The sequence below is a fragment of the Chrysochloris asiatica genome, unplaced genomic scaffold, assembly GCF_000296735.1.
Source record: "Chrysochloris asiatica unplaced genomic scaffold, ChrAsi1.0 scaffold00257, whole genome shotgun sequence".
Lineage (NCBI taxonomy): Eukaryota > Metazoa > Chordata > Mammalia > Afrosoricida > Chrysochloridae > Chrysochloris > Chrysochloris asiatica.
This window is the reverse complement of record NW_006408775.1, coordinates 2,327,676-2,344,821: the sequence shown is the minus strand read 5'-3', so window position 1 is coordinate 2,344,821 and position 17,146 is coordinate 2,327,676. Positions and strand designations below refer to the sequence as shown.

The following is a 17,146-nucleotide window of genomic DNA, read 5'->3' as shown; positions in this document are numbered from 1 at the left end:
TCCGGAGAGAACAGTCGCTGGAGAAGGATGTCATGCTGGGTAAGGTGGAGGGTCAGAGAAAAAGAGGAAGACCCCCAACGAGATGGATCAGCCAGGTGGCCTCATTGATGGTGTCAAGTGTGGTGGCGATAATGAGGTTGGCCCAGGATCGGACATTGTTTCGTTCTGCTGTGCATGGGGTCGCTATGAGTCAGTTCCGACTCAATGGTCTGAAGAAAATGGAAAGCTGTATCAGTGAGAAAAAGGCCAGCAAAGTGGCACCAAATATATATATATATTTACATCACTACACCTGCTTGTTTTCCACAGGCAGCTAGCCAGGACTGTTACACAAGGATTTCCTGGGGAACCCTTACCCCATCTTATCCTTTCAGACTTCTTTTTGTTCCACAAACTCAAAGAACGTTAACAGCAAGAGGAGTTGAACCCTTCAGAGATGCCCACACTGTTGTTTGGACTTGGTGTAAACTGAAGAGCTCACTATTCTTCAGGGAAAGGTTGGAGAGACAGAGACTCTGCCTTTAGAACTGTGCAGACCTAGATGGAGGGCATGTCGAGAAATAATAGCTTTCTTTACATTTTATTTTTGTTTACTAAAGGTGCCTGTGCTTTTATTAGCAGTACTTTTTGACTTACCCCGGTGTAGAATGTTGATGTGTAATAATATAAAGATTCCTGATGTAGTGCTGTACGATGAGCATTAGACTTGTAGGTCAGTTTGAACCGGAAGGTCGGCGGTTCAAACTTACCAACCGCTCCTCGGTAACCCTGTACACGGTTGTTATGTGTTGGAACCCACTTGACAGTACACAACAGCCTAATAACGTAACACCTCAATAAAAAGTTGGACTGTGAGGTTTGGGTGAGCTTTCTGACTGTTCCTCACATGCCTGGGAACACAAAGTCTGTCCCATGGGTGCTTTTTCTTTGGCTGGTTCTGAGTTTTCTTCTTTTGCTTGAACTCAAACCCCAGCTGTTAGGGTAGCACTTCCAGTGGGCTCTATGAGTCATTCTAGTAGACGATCAAGTCTGAGTGCATAGTGGAACCCCCCAGATTTGGAGCCAGCTGGTCCGAAGTGAGGGTGACCTAAGGAATCCTTGAGCTTGTGGCTGTATCTGAAGTCAAGGGGGCTTTGTGTGGGACTGTGCCCGTCCCTTAACCTGGGAAGCATGGCTCAACTCCAAGATGTTGGCATCAGAAGTCATCTGTAATTTCAGTAGAAGACTCTGTCCATAATGGGTCTTTATTTTAGCCTAAAGAGCTTTTCTTGTCCTTACGTAAGGGATTGGCAAATAACAGTTGGAGCTCCGCCTTCTTCTCTCGAGCTCTCCTCCTCCCTGTGTCTCCTCCTCACGCTTCTTGGACTGTAATATAGAGCAGGATTAAACATGTATTATTATTGGCAACGGTCAAATCTTTCCTAAACTAGTGAATAGAGAAGACTTTGTTTTGCTTTCTCAACTTAGTTTTCCTTCCTTCTCTGGTCCTTGATGGATTTATTCTGCAGGATTTGCTTTGGGGTTTTGTGTGTTGAGATTCTCCTGGAAGGCAAACATCAGAGCAGTGGCATTATCTGAGAAAGGCATACAGAGAGGTTGAGGTTCAGAATTTAGGAGACTCCAGGACAGCGGAGCTGGGACAAGCTGAGCGTGTTAAGAAAGGAATGGTGTCTTTTCACTAAACCACCATGCAAGCCCCTTAGCATGGCCTAGAATCTACTTGAGCTCCCACCATGTGAACAGGGCAGCGTGGGAGTCAGGAACCAGGATACTGGAGCCTGCATCAGTCAGCACCAGCTGGCTTTTGCTGTGTAAGAAACAATCCCAAAACATGTGGCTTCAAACAACGTGTATTCTACAACATTCTGAAGGACATTTTCAAGGTCACTTGTTGTTATTGTTGTTGTTAAGTACCGTGGAGTCGGTTCCGACTCATAAAGACCCTGCACATGGTTTCCAAGGCTGTAAATCTTTACGGGAACAGAATGCCTCATCTTCCTCCCGCGGAACCGCTGGTAGTTTCGAACTGCTGACCTTTGAGGTTAGCAGCCCGATTCTTAACCACTACGCTACCAGAGCACCTTCTAGTGGTCAATATATGTGGTTATGTACCACCAAGTCAGTTCTAATTCATAGCAACCTGTATAGGGTTTCTGAGTCTGTGAATCTTTAAGGGAGCAGAAAGCCTCATCTTTCTCCCTAGGAGTGACTGGTAGATTGGAACTGCTGACCTTGCAGTTAGCAGCCCAGCTTGTCATCCACTACGCTATCAGGGGCATCGTGGGCTAATGCCTCAGACTGCACAGCTGTTTGAACTGTAAGGTCGGTGGTTCAAGCTCACTAGCTGCTCCTTGGAAACCCTATACAGGGTCGCTATGGGTGGGAACCGACTTGACGGCACTTAACAACAACAACTTATGTAATTTCCTACAATTCAAAAATGGCGCTGGTGTGGTGCTGTAAGCACTGGACTGCTAACCATGATAACTGTAAGGTCGCTGTTCAAACCCACCAGCTGCTCTTGGAAACCCTGTGTAGAGTTGCTATGAGTCGGCACAGACTCTACGGCTCACGACAGGAGCAAGAACAACAAATTTTAAAACATGGTTTTGAAACAAACAACAGCCATTTTTTGACTCACGACTTTGTGGGTCAGCAGTTTGAGCAGAACTCAGCTGCCCCCGGAGCACTGGCACTACCTGTGATGGTGACGTGGACTGGTGAGCTCTGGAGAAGTTAGCACTGGGTGAATGGGTGTTCATCACAAAAGCCTTTCATCTTTGTTCTGTATTTGGACATGTTTGTGATAAAGAGTTGTGGGAAATACCTTTGCTGTTATACTTGATGGACAATTTGTACAACTCTCTCTTAGGTTTCTACCATCTTGCTTGATACAGACCTTCTGTCCTCTGGCATGGAGCTGTGAGCCGGAGAATTCAGGGTCCTCACCATGCTCTCCCACCCTCGTCAGCCCACACAGGGTGAGCTTGTCCACTCCTGAGGAAGAGGTGAGCATCTTATTCAAAACCACTTTGCTTTTGTTCCAGCACTTGACCCCTCAGAGTCTGCCAAGGGAGCTTGGTTGGAGTTAATCCTCAACAACACAGACCATCTCACCTCACCCTAAGCCCCTCGCTAATATTGTGCACCCCTGGTCCCATTTCACCCTCATAACCTCTTCACTCAGCAGGCTCTGTTGTTGATGTTAGGTCCCATTGGACTCATAGTGACCTCGTGCACGACAGAATGAAACACTGCCCGGTACTGTGGCGTCCTCACAATTGTGGCTACATTGAGCCCATATTGGTAGCCTCTGTGGCAATCCATCTCCTTGAGGGTCTTCCTCTTTTTCACTGAGCTTCTCCTTTATCAGACCTCTACTAAGTAGGCTATTGTTCTCCAAGGAATGGTCCCTCCTGATAACATGTCCATTTCTGGCTGTAGTTTTTCCTCTGGCAATGCATGCTATATTCCATCCTCCTCACCAACACCAACACCCTACCTCAAAGGCATCAGTTCCTCGTCAGTCTTCTATACTCATTCACACGCATAGGAGGCGACTGAAAAGACCATGGCTTGGGTTGGCCACCTCTGAATCCTCAAAATAACGTCTCTGCTTTTCCTAGCAGACTCTGTTGTGACCCCCTTTGCAGATGAACAAACTAAGTGAGACTCCGCAAGGGTAGGGCGCACCCTAGCAAAGAGTCTGGGAGTCGAGGCTGGCAGTGTGCTGTGCAAACAAGCCAGAACAGTGGCACAGGCTGTCTTGGGGCTCTGTCTAGTTTAGTAGGGAGCTCACCTGGAGCCCAGGTGACAGGCAGGTACAGCTTAGGTATGGCTCAACTAGGGAGGGTGCACACTTGTGCTGAGCAGCCTTTGGACTCACTCTTCGAAGCCCTGTCTCCCTCCAGTTGACAGCAGGGTGAGGTCTATTCTCAGCCTGCATATGGGGGGGTCTTCATTATGTAGACGATGAGATAGACTGACTGACCTCCCTGTTGTGGTGGGGAGGGGGGAGCGGAGTGTAGATAAAATGGTTAGCACTAGGGAGGTGTGTGTGAACTCCCAAACTTGCCGCTGCTACCCATTTGATCTAGCTTGGGTGGCTAGGGCTGAGCTGAGCAGAACCCGACCAGATGAAGAGAAAGATGTTTGAGACTGTGAGCAAGTGTAAATTGCTGCAATTGGAGAAAATCGACTTTTGCTTATGAATGCAGTTGCTCAAAATTCCCACCAGAATGGGAGATTCTTCATATCAAGGAACATGCTTGCCTCCTCCTTAGGACACTGGGTTGACAGGGACGGGTAATCTAGACCTTGGCTATCAAAAATGGGGGAGGGTTGGAAAACCTATGTGTTTGTAGATATTTTAGGCATCTTCTAATGTCTTCTCATCCATACTCTGTGGCTAAGAGGGCAGAGGTAGTCAATGCTCCATCACTTTTGTTTGAAAACTTCCCATTGGTGTGTTTAATTCCACGTGGCAGTTGCTATCAATGTTGTCACCATTGAAAGATTTTTGTGAGTATCATCTTTGTCCTCACTATAGGAAAAGCTGCTGTCGCCATAAACTTCACCAAGTTCCATGCTGTTTCTGATTTTCACGGTTTTATTTCATTTCTAATATAGCAGTAAAATAATAAATATAATCATTATCTTGAGAGAAAAAAAAAGCTTATAAGAAGCACTGAGTATTAAAGAAACAGGTTCAAGTTGTTCATTTTTTTTTTTAATAAATTTTTTTCTCCCTTTAAAAAAAAATTTTTTTTTTAATGGGGGAGGGGTCTGTGTGGCTATAAAGGCGTGGAAATGGGTGTGTTTAGTTTAAGAATGAGTGTTGTAAAGTAGAATCCCCACTTAATAATTTTCCTCTTTTCCAGATGGGTCTGGTGAAAGGAGGAGGGGGATTTTATGATTCCAGTGTGAGTAATGGTTAGCAGGACTGACATGGCCACAAATGTATTGTGGAAATGCCAAAGGGGGGAGTAGCTGATCTCTCATTTCAGGAACATACAATCCCAGGACCACCAAGAGGAAAGAGCATGAGTGGAGCGTGAGAGCCCACCTAGAAAACCGGCAACAGCAGGTGGTGGCACGGAGAGACAGCGCTGCTTCAGGCTCGAGGCCCATGGACTGAGGAAGGCTGCGGGTCTGTGAGCAGGAGGCTGGCTTGCCCTTTGGACATTTAAATGAATATTTGTTGTTTTGTAAAAAAACAAAAAATTCTCTAAGAGAAGGGAAAATGTCTAGCATGGAGCACGGTGCCCAGTGAGTATTTGTGTAAGTGAGGGAATGAGGGAGAGAGCTGAGTGTTTCCGCTGTGGAACTTTGCTTGGCTTGGGGACGGAATGTCCTTCCCCCTTTGGTCAGGTCGTTCACCCACCCAGGGCAGAGCCAGCTGCTCTCACGTCTCTGAGCTGGGGACACAAGTTCCAGTCTCACAGAGGGCCACCCTGACCCTAGACTCTCCTGAATGGGCTGTGGACAGAATCATCCGATCTGTTGGGTGTTGGGCTGGAGATGTCCAGAAAACAAACTCAAACCAAACCATTGCTGTCAATTCCTCCCAACTCATGTTGTGGCTGTTGAGATCCATCCAGCTGGTTCCCACTCAGAGTAACCTTGTATAGGGTTTGCAAGGAGTGGCTGGTGGTTTGAACTGCCAACTTTGAAGTTAGGAGTCCAGTTCTTATCCTAGAGCACCACACCAGGACTCCTTCCAAATCACAGTGAGTACAAGACAGAGAGGTTTCCAATACCGTAATCTTTATAGAAGCAGACTGCCACAACTTTCTTCTGTGGAGCAGCTGGTGGGTTTGAACTGCTGACCTTTTAGTTAACAGCTGAGTGCTTTAAACACTGAGTCACCAGGCCCCCCACCGCTGAAGCATAGAGAGTCAGCCCGGGACACATGACTGAGACCCTTTGGCCGGCTGGAGGAGGAGCCTGGGCAGACAGAGGTCTGGGGCTGTGCCTTGTGATCCTGTGATTGATCACCCTGTGATCGACCGCTCACTAAATCCCCTGCTGAAAGCCCTGCTCCCCTGGCACAGAGGCCTTGTGTTGAATCCTCATCAGCTGTGTCCAAGGGCCAGGGCGCTGGTGGCTGGGTGCAGGGCAGGCAGACCTCTCATCCCGCAACCCACCTCCCCAAGGTGATGTCGGAGAGCAGGTTCGTATGAGCAACATCTGTGTGTAGACAGATACAGGGTACACGTGTGTGAGTGTGTATGTGCACACGTTTCACTACGTGCCTGTGGGTATGCATGCCATATAAAATGCTCTTGTGGGTATGTTTGTCCCGGGACTGTGTCCTCCTCAGGCTTTCTGGCCCTGGTGGTGCTTCCTGGAGTCCTGGCCCCCAACAGACCCTCCCCTGGGCACACAGCCTAGAAAGAAGGTGCTGAAACTGGCACCAAAAGTGGCCACTATACCTCCAGGCTGGCCTGGAACATAAGCCTCCTTTGTACTGCTTTCTGCGCCCTCTCCTCCAACAGCTGCTTGCCAAGAGATCCTGCTTTTCCGCCTCCAGGGCCCTGCCCACCCCTCCTCCTGACTGGTCCCAGCCCCATTGCTCTCCCTGACCTGGAGTGCTGGGAGGGCAAGGGGGCTGAGGGAATCCAAGACTGGGTGCTCACATCCCTGCTACTAGAGGTCAAGGGCAGCTTAAGCCCTAACACCACTGTAAAGGAAGAACAGCGTGTGTGTGTGTGTGTGTGTGTGTGTGTGTGCTTGCGGCGGTGGGTGTGGGTGTGAGCAGGCCCAGGGACAGTCTGGGAAGACTGAAAGTGTCCTTCTACCTTCAGACTCCCCTCAAAAGACTGGTTTGTAACTGGAGCGCCTTCTTCACAGTGATTCCCAGGGTGGTACGAATAGTTAAGTGCTCAGCTACTAAATAAAAGTTTGGTGATTCACATCCACCTGGAGGGACCGCATAAGAAAGGTCTGGCAATGTACTTCTGAAAAATCACAGTCTTGAAATGGCTGTGGAAGAGTTCTGCTCAACTCACACGGGGCTTCCAGGAACCAGAATACACTAACAGCGACCCCATGCTGAAACTTCAGTCATCTTAGGTGCATGGGAAATTGGGAGAATTGATGTATTTGAATTATGGTGTTGATGAAGAATGCGGAGTACCACGGACTGTCAGAAGAACAAACAAATCTGTCTCGGAAGAAGTGCAGCCAGAACGTTCCTCAGAAGCGAGGATGGTGAGACTTCGTCTCTTGTTCTTTGGACATGTGGTCTGGAGGGACCAGTTCTTGGAGAGAGTTACCATGCTTGGTCAACTGGAGGGTCAATGAAAAAAGGGTTAGACCCTTAATTAGATGGACTGGCACAGTGGGCTCTAATATAGCAACAGTTGTGAGGAGGGCCCAGGACTTGTTTGATTCTGTTGTGAACAGGGTTACTATGAGTCAGAACCAACCCGATGGCACTTAACAACAACAACAAGAGACACCCACTGGGGTCCCCTAGCACATGGACAGGGATACATGCAATATGGGATAAGGGGTTGATTTTGACCAGGGGCAGTTAAACGTGCTCTCTACTGGACCAGAAAGCCCATGCGTTAGCCTTTGTGGGCCACTCTTTATTTGGAAATCAGCATGGACAACAGACTGATGAACCAATGAGTGTGTTCCTTGTCAGCCCTGAAATCTGAAATCTCAAACATCATGAAATACTCTACTTCTTCGGAATTTTTCCACCTCCTGAAAACTGTAAAAAGCACTTTTAGTTGTGCAAAACCAGGTGGTGGATGACTTTAAAACAAAGAGGAGAAGGTAACAGGGTAGGGAAACTAGATGAATGGAAATGGAACAACCAGAGTGGAAATAATGAGAATGTCACTGAACAACACATGTAGAAATTGTCAAATGGGAGCCTAAACTGCTATGCAAACCTTCACTAGAAACACAAAAAAAATATTAAAAAAAAAAAAAGAACAAGCGCCTTCTGGCAAGATGGTGGACTAGGCAGTCGTACTACACAGACACTTTACAGCAAAGATACGAGAGACAAATGAAACAGACACAGATGAAAATCCTGGAACCCTGAACTTCAGAGGAAAAGTTAGAGACCTTTCCACCATCTTGCTGGAAGTCCTTTTCTCCCCCTTTTTGATCTTTCTTTCCAACTCTCTGCTATCTCTTTTCATCTTCTCTCTCCCTGTTTCTTCTAAGTATTTTTTGTTTGTTTTTTTAAGTCCTCTTATTTTCTCGTCTACAACTCCATTTACTGTCCCTCTTTTCTCTCTTTAGCTATTCTATTCTTTTCTTTCTGGTTGCTGTCTGTTTTTATTTCTTTCTTTTCTTTATTATTTTCTCTTTTTATTGTTGGTTGCATGCTGGGACTGAGTGCATGCTGGGAGGGAGACTGACTGGTAAGTGGTGGACTAGACATGGCACGAGCGTCTTGCACTTTTGTGAGCAGCTTTGATGAGAGAGGTGGGCTGGTAGAGCAGAATCACACAGACAGCAGGGAAGGTGCGATTCCTTGTTTTCCCCCTACATTTCCATGGTGACCAGAGGTGTGGCCAGCTCCCACCCTTCTCCATACTGTAATGGTTAGGGTTCTGTGTCAACTCATCCAGCACTTCCAGAGGTTTAGCAGTAGAGATGTGCTCATTCCCATGGTGATGAAACCTAATACAAGCTTAGTTAACTCTATGATGAGTGGCTATGAGCAGCCAATCGATTGAAGGACTCCTCCCAACATAATAGACACACTGGAGGGCCTCTCTCTCTCTTTTCCACCAGGGACCTGGGTCACTGCTATTGTAAGTCGTTTTTTGGTAATAAACTTCTCTTTCTATAGATACGTATATATGTTTCACTGGTTTTGCTCCTCTAGAAAACCCAGCCTAAGGCACATCCCCAAGGAGCTCTGGTAGTGTATTGGTTATGAGTCAGGCTGCTAACCTCAAGGTCAGCAGTTTGAAACTACCAGCCATTCTGTGGGAGAAAGATGAGACTTTCTGCTCCCATAAAGATTGACAGCCTCAGAAACCCTGTGCAGGGTTGCTGTGAGTCAGAACTGACTTCACAGTACACAACTACCACCACCACCACAGGGCACAACCCCAGTGCAGACATGGCTCTCCAGGAGTTGGGAGACATGCCAGTGTGAGGCTGGGGTCAGCTGTGCTGATTTGGTGTCTGGATTTAGGTGGGCTCAACTCCAAATCTACAGAACCTGCAGAGCCACGAGACCAGCATTTAACCAGTCACCCTGCCCCCAGCTTCCTTGTGGTCCTAACAGACCCTGAAACCAGCTTCATTCAGGGCCTCCACAAACTACTTCTGGATTGTTGTGGTTGTTAAGTGCTGTCGAGTCAGTTCTGACCCATAGCTTCCCTGTACAGGGTTTCTGAGGCTATAAATCTTTACGGGAGCAGAAAGCCTCATCTTTCTCCCGCGGAGTGGCTGGTAGTCTCCAACTGCTGACCTTGCGGTTCGCAGCCCGATTCGTAACCACTACACTACCAGAGAGGCCAATAGGAACTCCATCTAGGGCCAGGGACTCCGCTGCCATATCCCTCCCATACCCACCTTGTGAGCTCCTTGGCTGGCAGGAGCCCTTCAGAATTTTCTTCTCTCTGGATTTTACAGCTACACTAGTTTTTTGTTTGTTTGTTTGTTTTCCCTTTTGTTTTGTTTTGTTTTATTCTTTATTATTCTTCACTCTTCTTCCATTCCCTTGAATTTTGTCCTTTCTATCTCTGCTTTTGTTTTTTCTTCTGTTTACCATTTCCCCTCTTCTTTATTTTCTCCCACTTTTGAATTCTTTTTCAGTTAGTTACATGACCTTTACTTCCTCAGAATCATTTTCTGGCTTTGCATCTTGGTCATTTGTTTGAGCCATTCTCTCTTGCTCTTTCATGTGAGCTAAAATTGTTTGTTGTCTCTGGAGAATTGTGGGGTTGCCATGTTTGTGAAAACAAACAGTGCAGTTGTTGGACCTGGAGAGGAGAAATATCCGGGGGCTCCTGCAATTCAAGGAGCTCATGAGGTGGTTGTAGCAGGGATGTGACAGATGTGACAGATGTGACAGTTCCTGGCCCTAAATGGAGTTCCTATTGGCCTTAGTGTATCTGTGGTCAGGGCACTCAACCCAGAAGTAGTTTGTGGGGCCCTTTATGGGGCTGGCTTCAGTGTCTCTTAGAATCACAGGAAAGCTGGGGGCAGGGTGACTGGTTAAATGCTATTCTGGTGGCTCTTTGGGTTTTGTAGGTCTGAAGCCGAGCCCACTTGAATCCAGGTACCAAATCAGTGCAGCTGACCCCACCTCACATTGGCATGGCTCCCAAACATGTAACTCTGAACTCCCGTGGAGCAGAGTCTGAGCTGGGGAGGGATGAGGGTGGGAGCTGGCCACACTTCTGGTCAACAGGGGAACATGGAGAAAAAGAAAAGAGTGCATCTTTCTGGTTGCCCACTCAGATCTGCTCTGGTTGGCCTCCCTCCACTACTGAAGACGCTCACATGATGGTCTTGCTGCATCTGGCCAGCTGTTCCCTCCAGTGCCCCTCTTTCACCATTCCTTCTCAGCTTCTCCTCCCAGCAAGCACTCCATCCACCTCTCTAACCTTTCTTCTAAAGTTCAGGGTGCCAGAATTTCCATTTGTGTCTGTTTAATTTGTCTCGCGTGTTTTTTTTTCGTAGAGGGTCTGTGCAGTGCATCTGTCTAGTCCACCATCTTGCTGGAAGTCCTTTTCTCCCCCTTTTTGATCTTTCTTTCCAACTCTCTGCTATTTCTTTTCATCTTCTCTCTCCCTGTTTCTTCTAAGTATTTTTTGTTTGTTTTTTTAAGTCCTCTTATTTTCTCGTCTACAACTCCATTTACTGTCCCTCTTTTCTCTCTTTAGCTATTCTATTCTTTTCTTTCTGGTTGCTGTCTGTTTTTATTTCTTTCTTTTCTTTATTATTTTCTCTTTTCACTGTTGGTTGCTTGTTTGTTTATTGTGTATGTGGGGGAGGAAGGGTTTTCTCCTCTTTCCCACCTGATAGGAGACAGCAACTGTGCCCATACAGTCCAACTACAACCGTACCCTCTGCAGCTCCACCCACTGGGCAAGAGCCAATACCAGCTCCTATACCACCTGATCAACAATAGACAGTAGCCAACACCAGCCAACCCACCCTAAATCGAGATGCACAAATGATGAATGAGAATGATATACACGCTTCCATTCTCTAACTACACCCACAGGAGAGTGTTGGTGAGAGCGTAAGAACATAGTAACATACAATCATCAATTAAATACAGAAATGACAATACCATAATGTCCGGGAGACAGCAGACAATTTTAACTCACGTGAAGAAATGTGAGAGAATGGCTCAAACAAATGACCAAGATTCAGAGCCAGAAAATGTTTTGAGGTAGAAAAGGTAATGGAACTAACTGAATGATATTTAGATACCTACAAAGGATAGGCAGAAAGACCGAGAAAAGCAAAAGCACAGAAAAAAACTTTAGAAGAATTCAGTAAAACACAACAAGAACAAACAAAAGAAATGTAAATTTAGAAACAATACAGAAGTCGCTATTAGAAATCCAGAAGATTAATCATATGATTTCAGAAATGGACAACACATTGAGAGGGCAAAATAGTAGATTCAAAGTAATGGAAGCCTGAATTAGTGAGATTGAAGATCAATCTCTCAGTACTAGCATGCTAGGAAAACAATAAGAAAACAGAATTAAAAAAAGAAAATCTCAGAGTCGTGTGGGACACCATGAAGAAGTATAACTTACGGTGATTGGAATTCAGGAGCAGAAAGAGACAGTAAAAAGCACAGAGAAAATTGTTGAAGAGTTGTTGGAAGAAAACTTCGCTAACATCATGAAAGATGAGAAGATAAGCTTATAAGAAACTGAATGAACCTCAAACAGGATAGCTCCCCAAAGAAAATCATCAGGGTATATCATAATCAAACTTTCCAAAACCAAAGACAAGGAAAGACTCCTGAGAGCAGCTTGGGAAAAATAAAAATTTACCTACAAAAGAGAACGAATAAGACTAAGGTCTGATTTCTCAGCATAAAAAGGCAGAAGATGACATATACAAAACTCTGAAAAACAAATTGCCAACCAAGAATCACATCTCCAGTAAAGCTGTCCCTCAAATATGATGGTGAAATTAGGACATTTCCAGGTAAACAGAAGTGAAAGGAATTTGTAGTAATCAGACCAACTTTTACAAAAAATACTAAAGGGTGTTCCTTGCACTGAGAACCAACAAAAGTAGACGACAATCTGAAGTTACCATGCATGGCAGCACCTCTCAGAACTCAATCCAAATATAGAAATATTTAAAGCAAAACAAAACGACAATACTGAAAATCGGGAACGAGAGATATGAACTTATAATGAAATCAGCTATAAAGCAAAAAGAGGAATAGTGTAGATACAGAACTTCCAAATGGTGAGGAAGTCAAGTACATTTCAAGGTAAAACAGGCTATTTTAAATACGGGGAAATTAATAAATTACAGGATAACCTCAAAGAAAATGAATGCACCTTCATATCAAAATAAAAATAAAAATGAGGAAAATCAGTAAGATCTAGTAAACATTAACACAACAGATATTAAGATGAAAAGAAAACCCACAAATAAAACGAATTTAGTGCAGAAAATGATGTAAGACAAAGAAACCAGCAGCTCCACAAAACAAACACAGCAAAACGACAGCTAACAATTCATACCTGTGGATAATTATACTGAATGTAAATGGATTCAATGCTCCAATCAAGAGACAGAACAGAATGGACAGAAAACAAGATCCTTCACAATGCTGTCTACAAGAGACACATCAGATAAGATGGAGACAGCCTAAAAGCCCATCAGCAGAAGAATGGTTAAACAGACTTTGGTATATATGCACAATGGAATACTATGCAACACTGAAGAAGAACAATGAATCTGTGAGACACCTCACCACATGGATGAACCTAGAGGACATTATGCCAAATAAAATTTGTCAATCACAAAAGCATAAATATTGTATAAGACCACTGTTGTGAAAAATTAGAAAAATTTTCTTGATAAAAGAAATGTTCTATGATGGTTACAGGGTAGGGGTAAAAGAAAATTATTCACAGAATAGAGGGTACACCCATTAACATGGGTGATGGGGCAGGCAATACACAACAAGAGAGAAGTTGGCAGAGGAAAGATGAAGGTAGCGGGAGACACAGGGAGGAATGCAAGAGTTAAAGTGAGTAGAGGTAAATACTGTTAGCTAATGGTACATGGTCATGGGTAATACACTGGACTGTAAGGTTGGTTTGAAATACAAGGTTGGCAGCTCAAACTCACCAGCCACTCCTTGAAAACCTTATGAATCGGAACCAACTTGACAGTACTTAACAAAAACAACCATGCTGCCCGGAGGGGATTATAATCATTGCAATGAATCAAAGTATATGATTCATTGAACACAAAACTGATGATCTGCCCTGTAAACCTCCACACAATTCCCAAGAGAATGTCTTAAATAAGTAAATAAATAAGGCGAGGCTTTGCCCGAGGAGCTTAGTTTACTGATTTGATTGTGACAAAAGTCCCAGCCAGGTAAAGCCTCCACCCACCACTGTCCCCCATGTGATCAGCTCTCCCCATTCCTGGGGAGCCAGCCCTTTCAGAGTTGGCCGAGCATGTGTACACCCCTTCACTGAACCCCCTTTTTTCTCTTTAGCACATCTAGACATACCCATCTGGCCCTGCCTTTACCCTTGGGCAACGTTTCAGTGCATTCAGCCAGGGCATTCTCAATATTTCTCACATCTACGAAGTACTCCATCAATGGAATTGCAACAGAACATATTTAATTAGTCCCTTCCTATGGACCCGTCTCTAATGGCTGGCAGTTTCAAACAGAGCTGCAAAGAATAACTGTGAGCGTGCCTTCTGCCATCTGTCTGGACGTGTTACTTAGTCTCCTATACTCCAGACACTCTCTCAGCCCTTGATGAGGGAAGGGAATCTCTGATTGTACGCAGTGAAGTCACTTGGCCAACATTGTGTGTTTAATAAGTAGGGATGGAAGGTTTGAACCCAAGTGCCCTCCTCCATGACACTCTGTGGGGGATTGGGACCCCTGTTTTTCCCCAAATGCTGAAGAAGGTCCTGGGACAGTTTGACCTGCAGCCCCTAACAACACACAGGACATGTCCCCGAACTGCTCCAGCCCCCGGTGCCTACACGGTGGGGTACCTGCATGCCATTGTCTCTCTTTTTTCTCCTCACCCAGATCCCCTTACAGTGGGATGGCTGTGGGCCATCGCCAAACGCTCCAGCCCTCTTCAGCCATCGCTCAGCACCACAGTATTACACAAACAGGGGTCTGTGTCCTACTGATACAGGCCTTCCTGTCTGGGGGGCTCAGGAAGGGGTGAGCCAGGAAGAAAGTGTGACAGCCACACCTTCCAGATACGAGGAGCCCTGGTGGTGCAGGGGCTAAAGAACTGACTGCTAGTCAATGGTTGTCGGTTCGAATCCACCAGCAGCACTGTGGATTGAGATGTGACCGTCTGAGTCTGTCACTATTTGCTGTCTCAGAAATGCTCTGGGGCACTTCCATAGGGTCCTACACGGCCACTAAGAGTGGGAATCAACTGGACTCGATGGTACTGTGTTTGGATTTCTGGGTTGAATTTGCCAGCTCAGTGCAGTGCTTACGTGCCTGGGAAGCGCTGGGTTGGGTTCTCTCTCCATTCCAGGGCTTCTGAGAAGTCCAGTCCCATCCCTGTCTGCCCAGCTCAGCCAGGGCACCACGGCCACCTCCCATGGACTCTGACAACATGGCACTCACTGATCTGCTGGCCTCCTTCTGTCCGGAGCCCCTTCAGAGCTGTTCACCCCCCAGATGCCCAGCCCAGCACTGAAGAGGGGCCTCAGATGTCTCCCATGTGACAGACAGGCATGGAGACCAGTCTTGGGACACCTCACACCCCTGGCTGTCAGAGGACAGTTGAAGCTCAGCTGGGGGCTCGGCCTGGGCCCCTGGGTGGGGTGCTGCTGAAAAAGCCCAGAAGCATGTGTTGCTCGAAGCAGGAGCCCCATCCTACAGAGCCACCTTTCATACCTGAGCTGCCTCCTCCATTGGGTTTACATCTGCCTGGCCCACAGCATGACTGTTACAGCCTGTTTGTCTAGGCTCCGGGGCATGTCCGGGAGCCTCCCCCAGGCCCGGATATTCCCTGAGGTGGGCCCCCACGCCCAGCACCTTCCTGTGTTGTGGTGGCCCTCATTCCTTCCTTCTGGACGAGGCCAGCAGGGCCCAAGAGGGTGTATATAAAGGCCAGGTGAAAAGCACCCAGGAACATCAAGGACTCCCTGGCCAGGTAAGAGGCACCTGCTCCCATGGAGTGGCCGGTCAGAGTCTGGGAGTCAGGGGGTCTTAGATCATCAGTAGCCCATCCCCATCTCTCTCCTTCTTGCCAGGTATCTTGGGACCTGCCGCCTTGAACCATGCTACTGTGGCTGACCATAGCTATCCTGGGGATCCCCTCCAGCTGGGCAGACCGTAAGTGGGCCCCTGGGCACCGCCCCACTGGGCATACCCCGACCCCAGCCCTGGTATCAGATTAACCACAACCACAGGGCTGCCCGTTGGTGGGGAGGGGCTGTGTCTGCCGGTTTGGGCAGATGCTGAGGTCTGACTTGTGTGGTCTTTGCCCATCCATCCAGCCATCTATGGTAAGGGACGAGGCAAATACTTCTCTACTGTGAACAACGGAAATGACATAACCGCAATCCGGGTCTGCCTAGATGTTTTTGGGGTGATGAAAAGGTAAGTCACTCTGCCCTCACTGTCCCACCGTCTCGGGACAGCCTCTCACTCCAGCTTCTGAGTCTGGCTCCAGCAGCAGTTTGAGGTCAGTGGAGTCTCTGGGTTCCTGGAGCCGCCCACCATCCCCTTTCACTTGGTCCCTTTGCCCCAGATGAGAGCCCCCACGCTCAGCAGCCCCAGGTCTTTCTACCGTGTGCAGGTCCTGCAGTTGTCTCATGTGTTGATCTAAAGATTTCAAGTCAAAATCACCCACTGCCTTTGAGTAGACTGTGACACACAGCCACCCATAGGACAGAGCAGAGTGGTCCCACGGGGAAGCCGACAGGTCTCTCTCAGAGCAGCTGGTGGGTTCGAACTACTGACCTTTCAGTTAGCAGCCGAGTGCTTAACCACGGTGCCATCAGGGCTCTCTTAAAGAGAGTTTGCTGGTGGCTTCACCCTACTTTCTTCTTTTGATCCAAATTCAACTCAACCAAAGAAACAATCTCTCAGTCCCAAAATACATCAGGTGACAGTCCAATCAGGTTAGGGTCAGGTAGGATGTGAGGGTCAGAGTGAACCAGTGATTGAACTCAAATCACCAGAAATGTGTAGACGGCAGTTCTGCAAGAGTTGGGGTGATGGCTCTTGGCTCTTGGCTGAAGGTGGAGTTTTGCTCTGCAGTCACATAGAGCCCAGGGACCCAAGGGGGTGAGAGATGACATCCCAAGCCCAAAGAAGATAGGGAGTAGGGTGGGTTCAGCTGATGAAGGAGCAGCAAGGTGATGGGGTGGGGGGGTGGGGGGTGTCAGGGCATCTGTGCTAGAGAAGCCAGGGAGGTCCAAAACTCAGGGTCTCCGTGTCCCAGGTTTTCCTTCTCCTCTCCCACAGTATCGACCTGAGATTTGGGTTATACTGGACTGGAAAATATGGCTCCAGATTTGGCAAGTGTGAGGAGGCCAATCTGCATCCGGGCGAGCACATCACTCAGATCCACGGCACGTACAACCATTTCCTGCGATCCCTGGTACTACACACAGATAAAAAGCGTCAGATCACCTTTGGGAAGAACACTGGCTATACTTTCTTTGCCTTCCCCCAAACTAAAGGGCAAGTGCTCACGGGCGTATTTGGGAACTACAAGTTAATGGGCCTTACCAGTCTTGGCTTCATGTGGGAATTTCCTCTTGTGAAGACAACAGCCGCTCCAAAAACTACCACCAAGGAGTCAGTTGCTCCAGAAGCTGTCCCCAAGGCCACAACAACTGCAGGAACCACCACCGAGGCAGCAACAGCTGCGGGAACCCCCACCAAGGCCACAACAGCTGCGGGAACCACCACCGAGGCAGCAACAGCTGCGGGAAC

The 17,146-nt window shown here is 47.2% G+C and overlaps 1 protein-coding gene across 1 annotated transcript in view; it reads left to right on the top strand.

Annotated features, from left to right (window-relative positions):
* Nucleotides 1-15,480: 15,480 nt before the first annotated feature.
* Nucleotides 15,481-17,146, top strand: part of ZG16B (zymogen granule protein 16B) — a 3,647-nt gene continuing 1,981 nt past the window's right edge. Inside the window, exons 1-3 of the mRNA XM_006873970.1 lie at nt 15,481-15,535; nt 15,700-15,802; nt 16,673-16,970. Coding sequence (XP_006874032.1) covers nt 15,481-15,535; nt 15,700-15,802; nt 16,673-16,970 — 456 coding nt within the window. The remainder of the gene's footprint in view (nt 15,536-15,699; nt 15,803-16,672; nt 16,971-17,146) is intronic.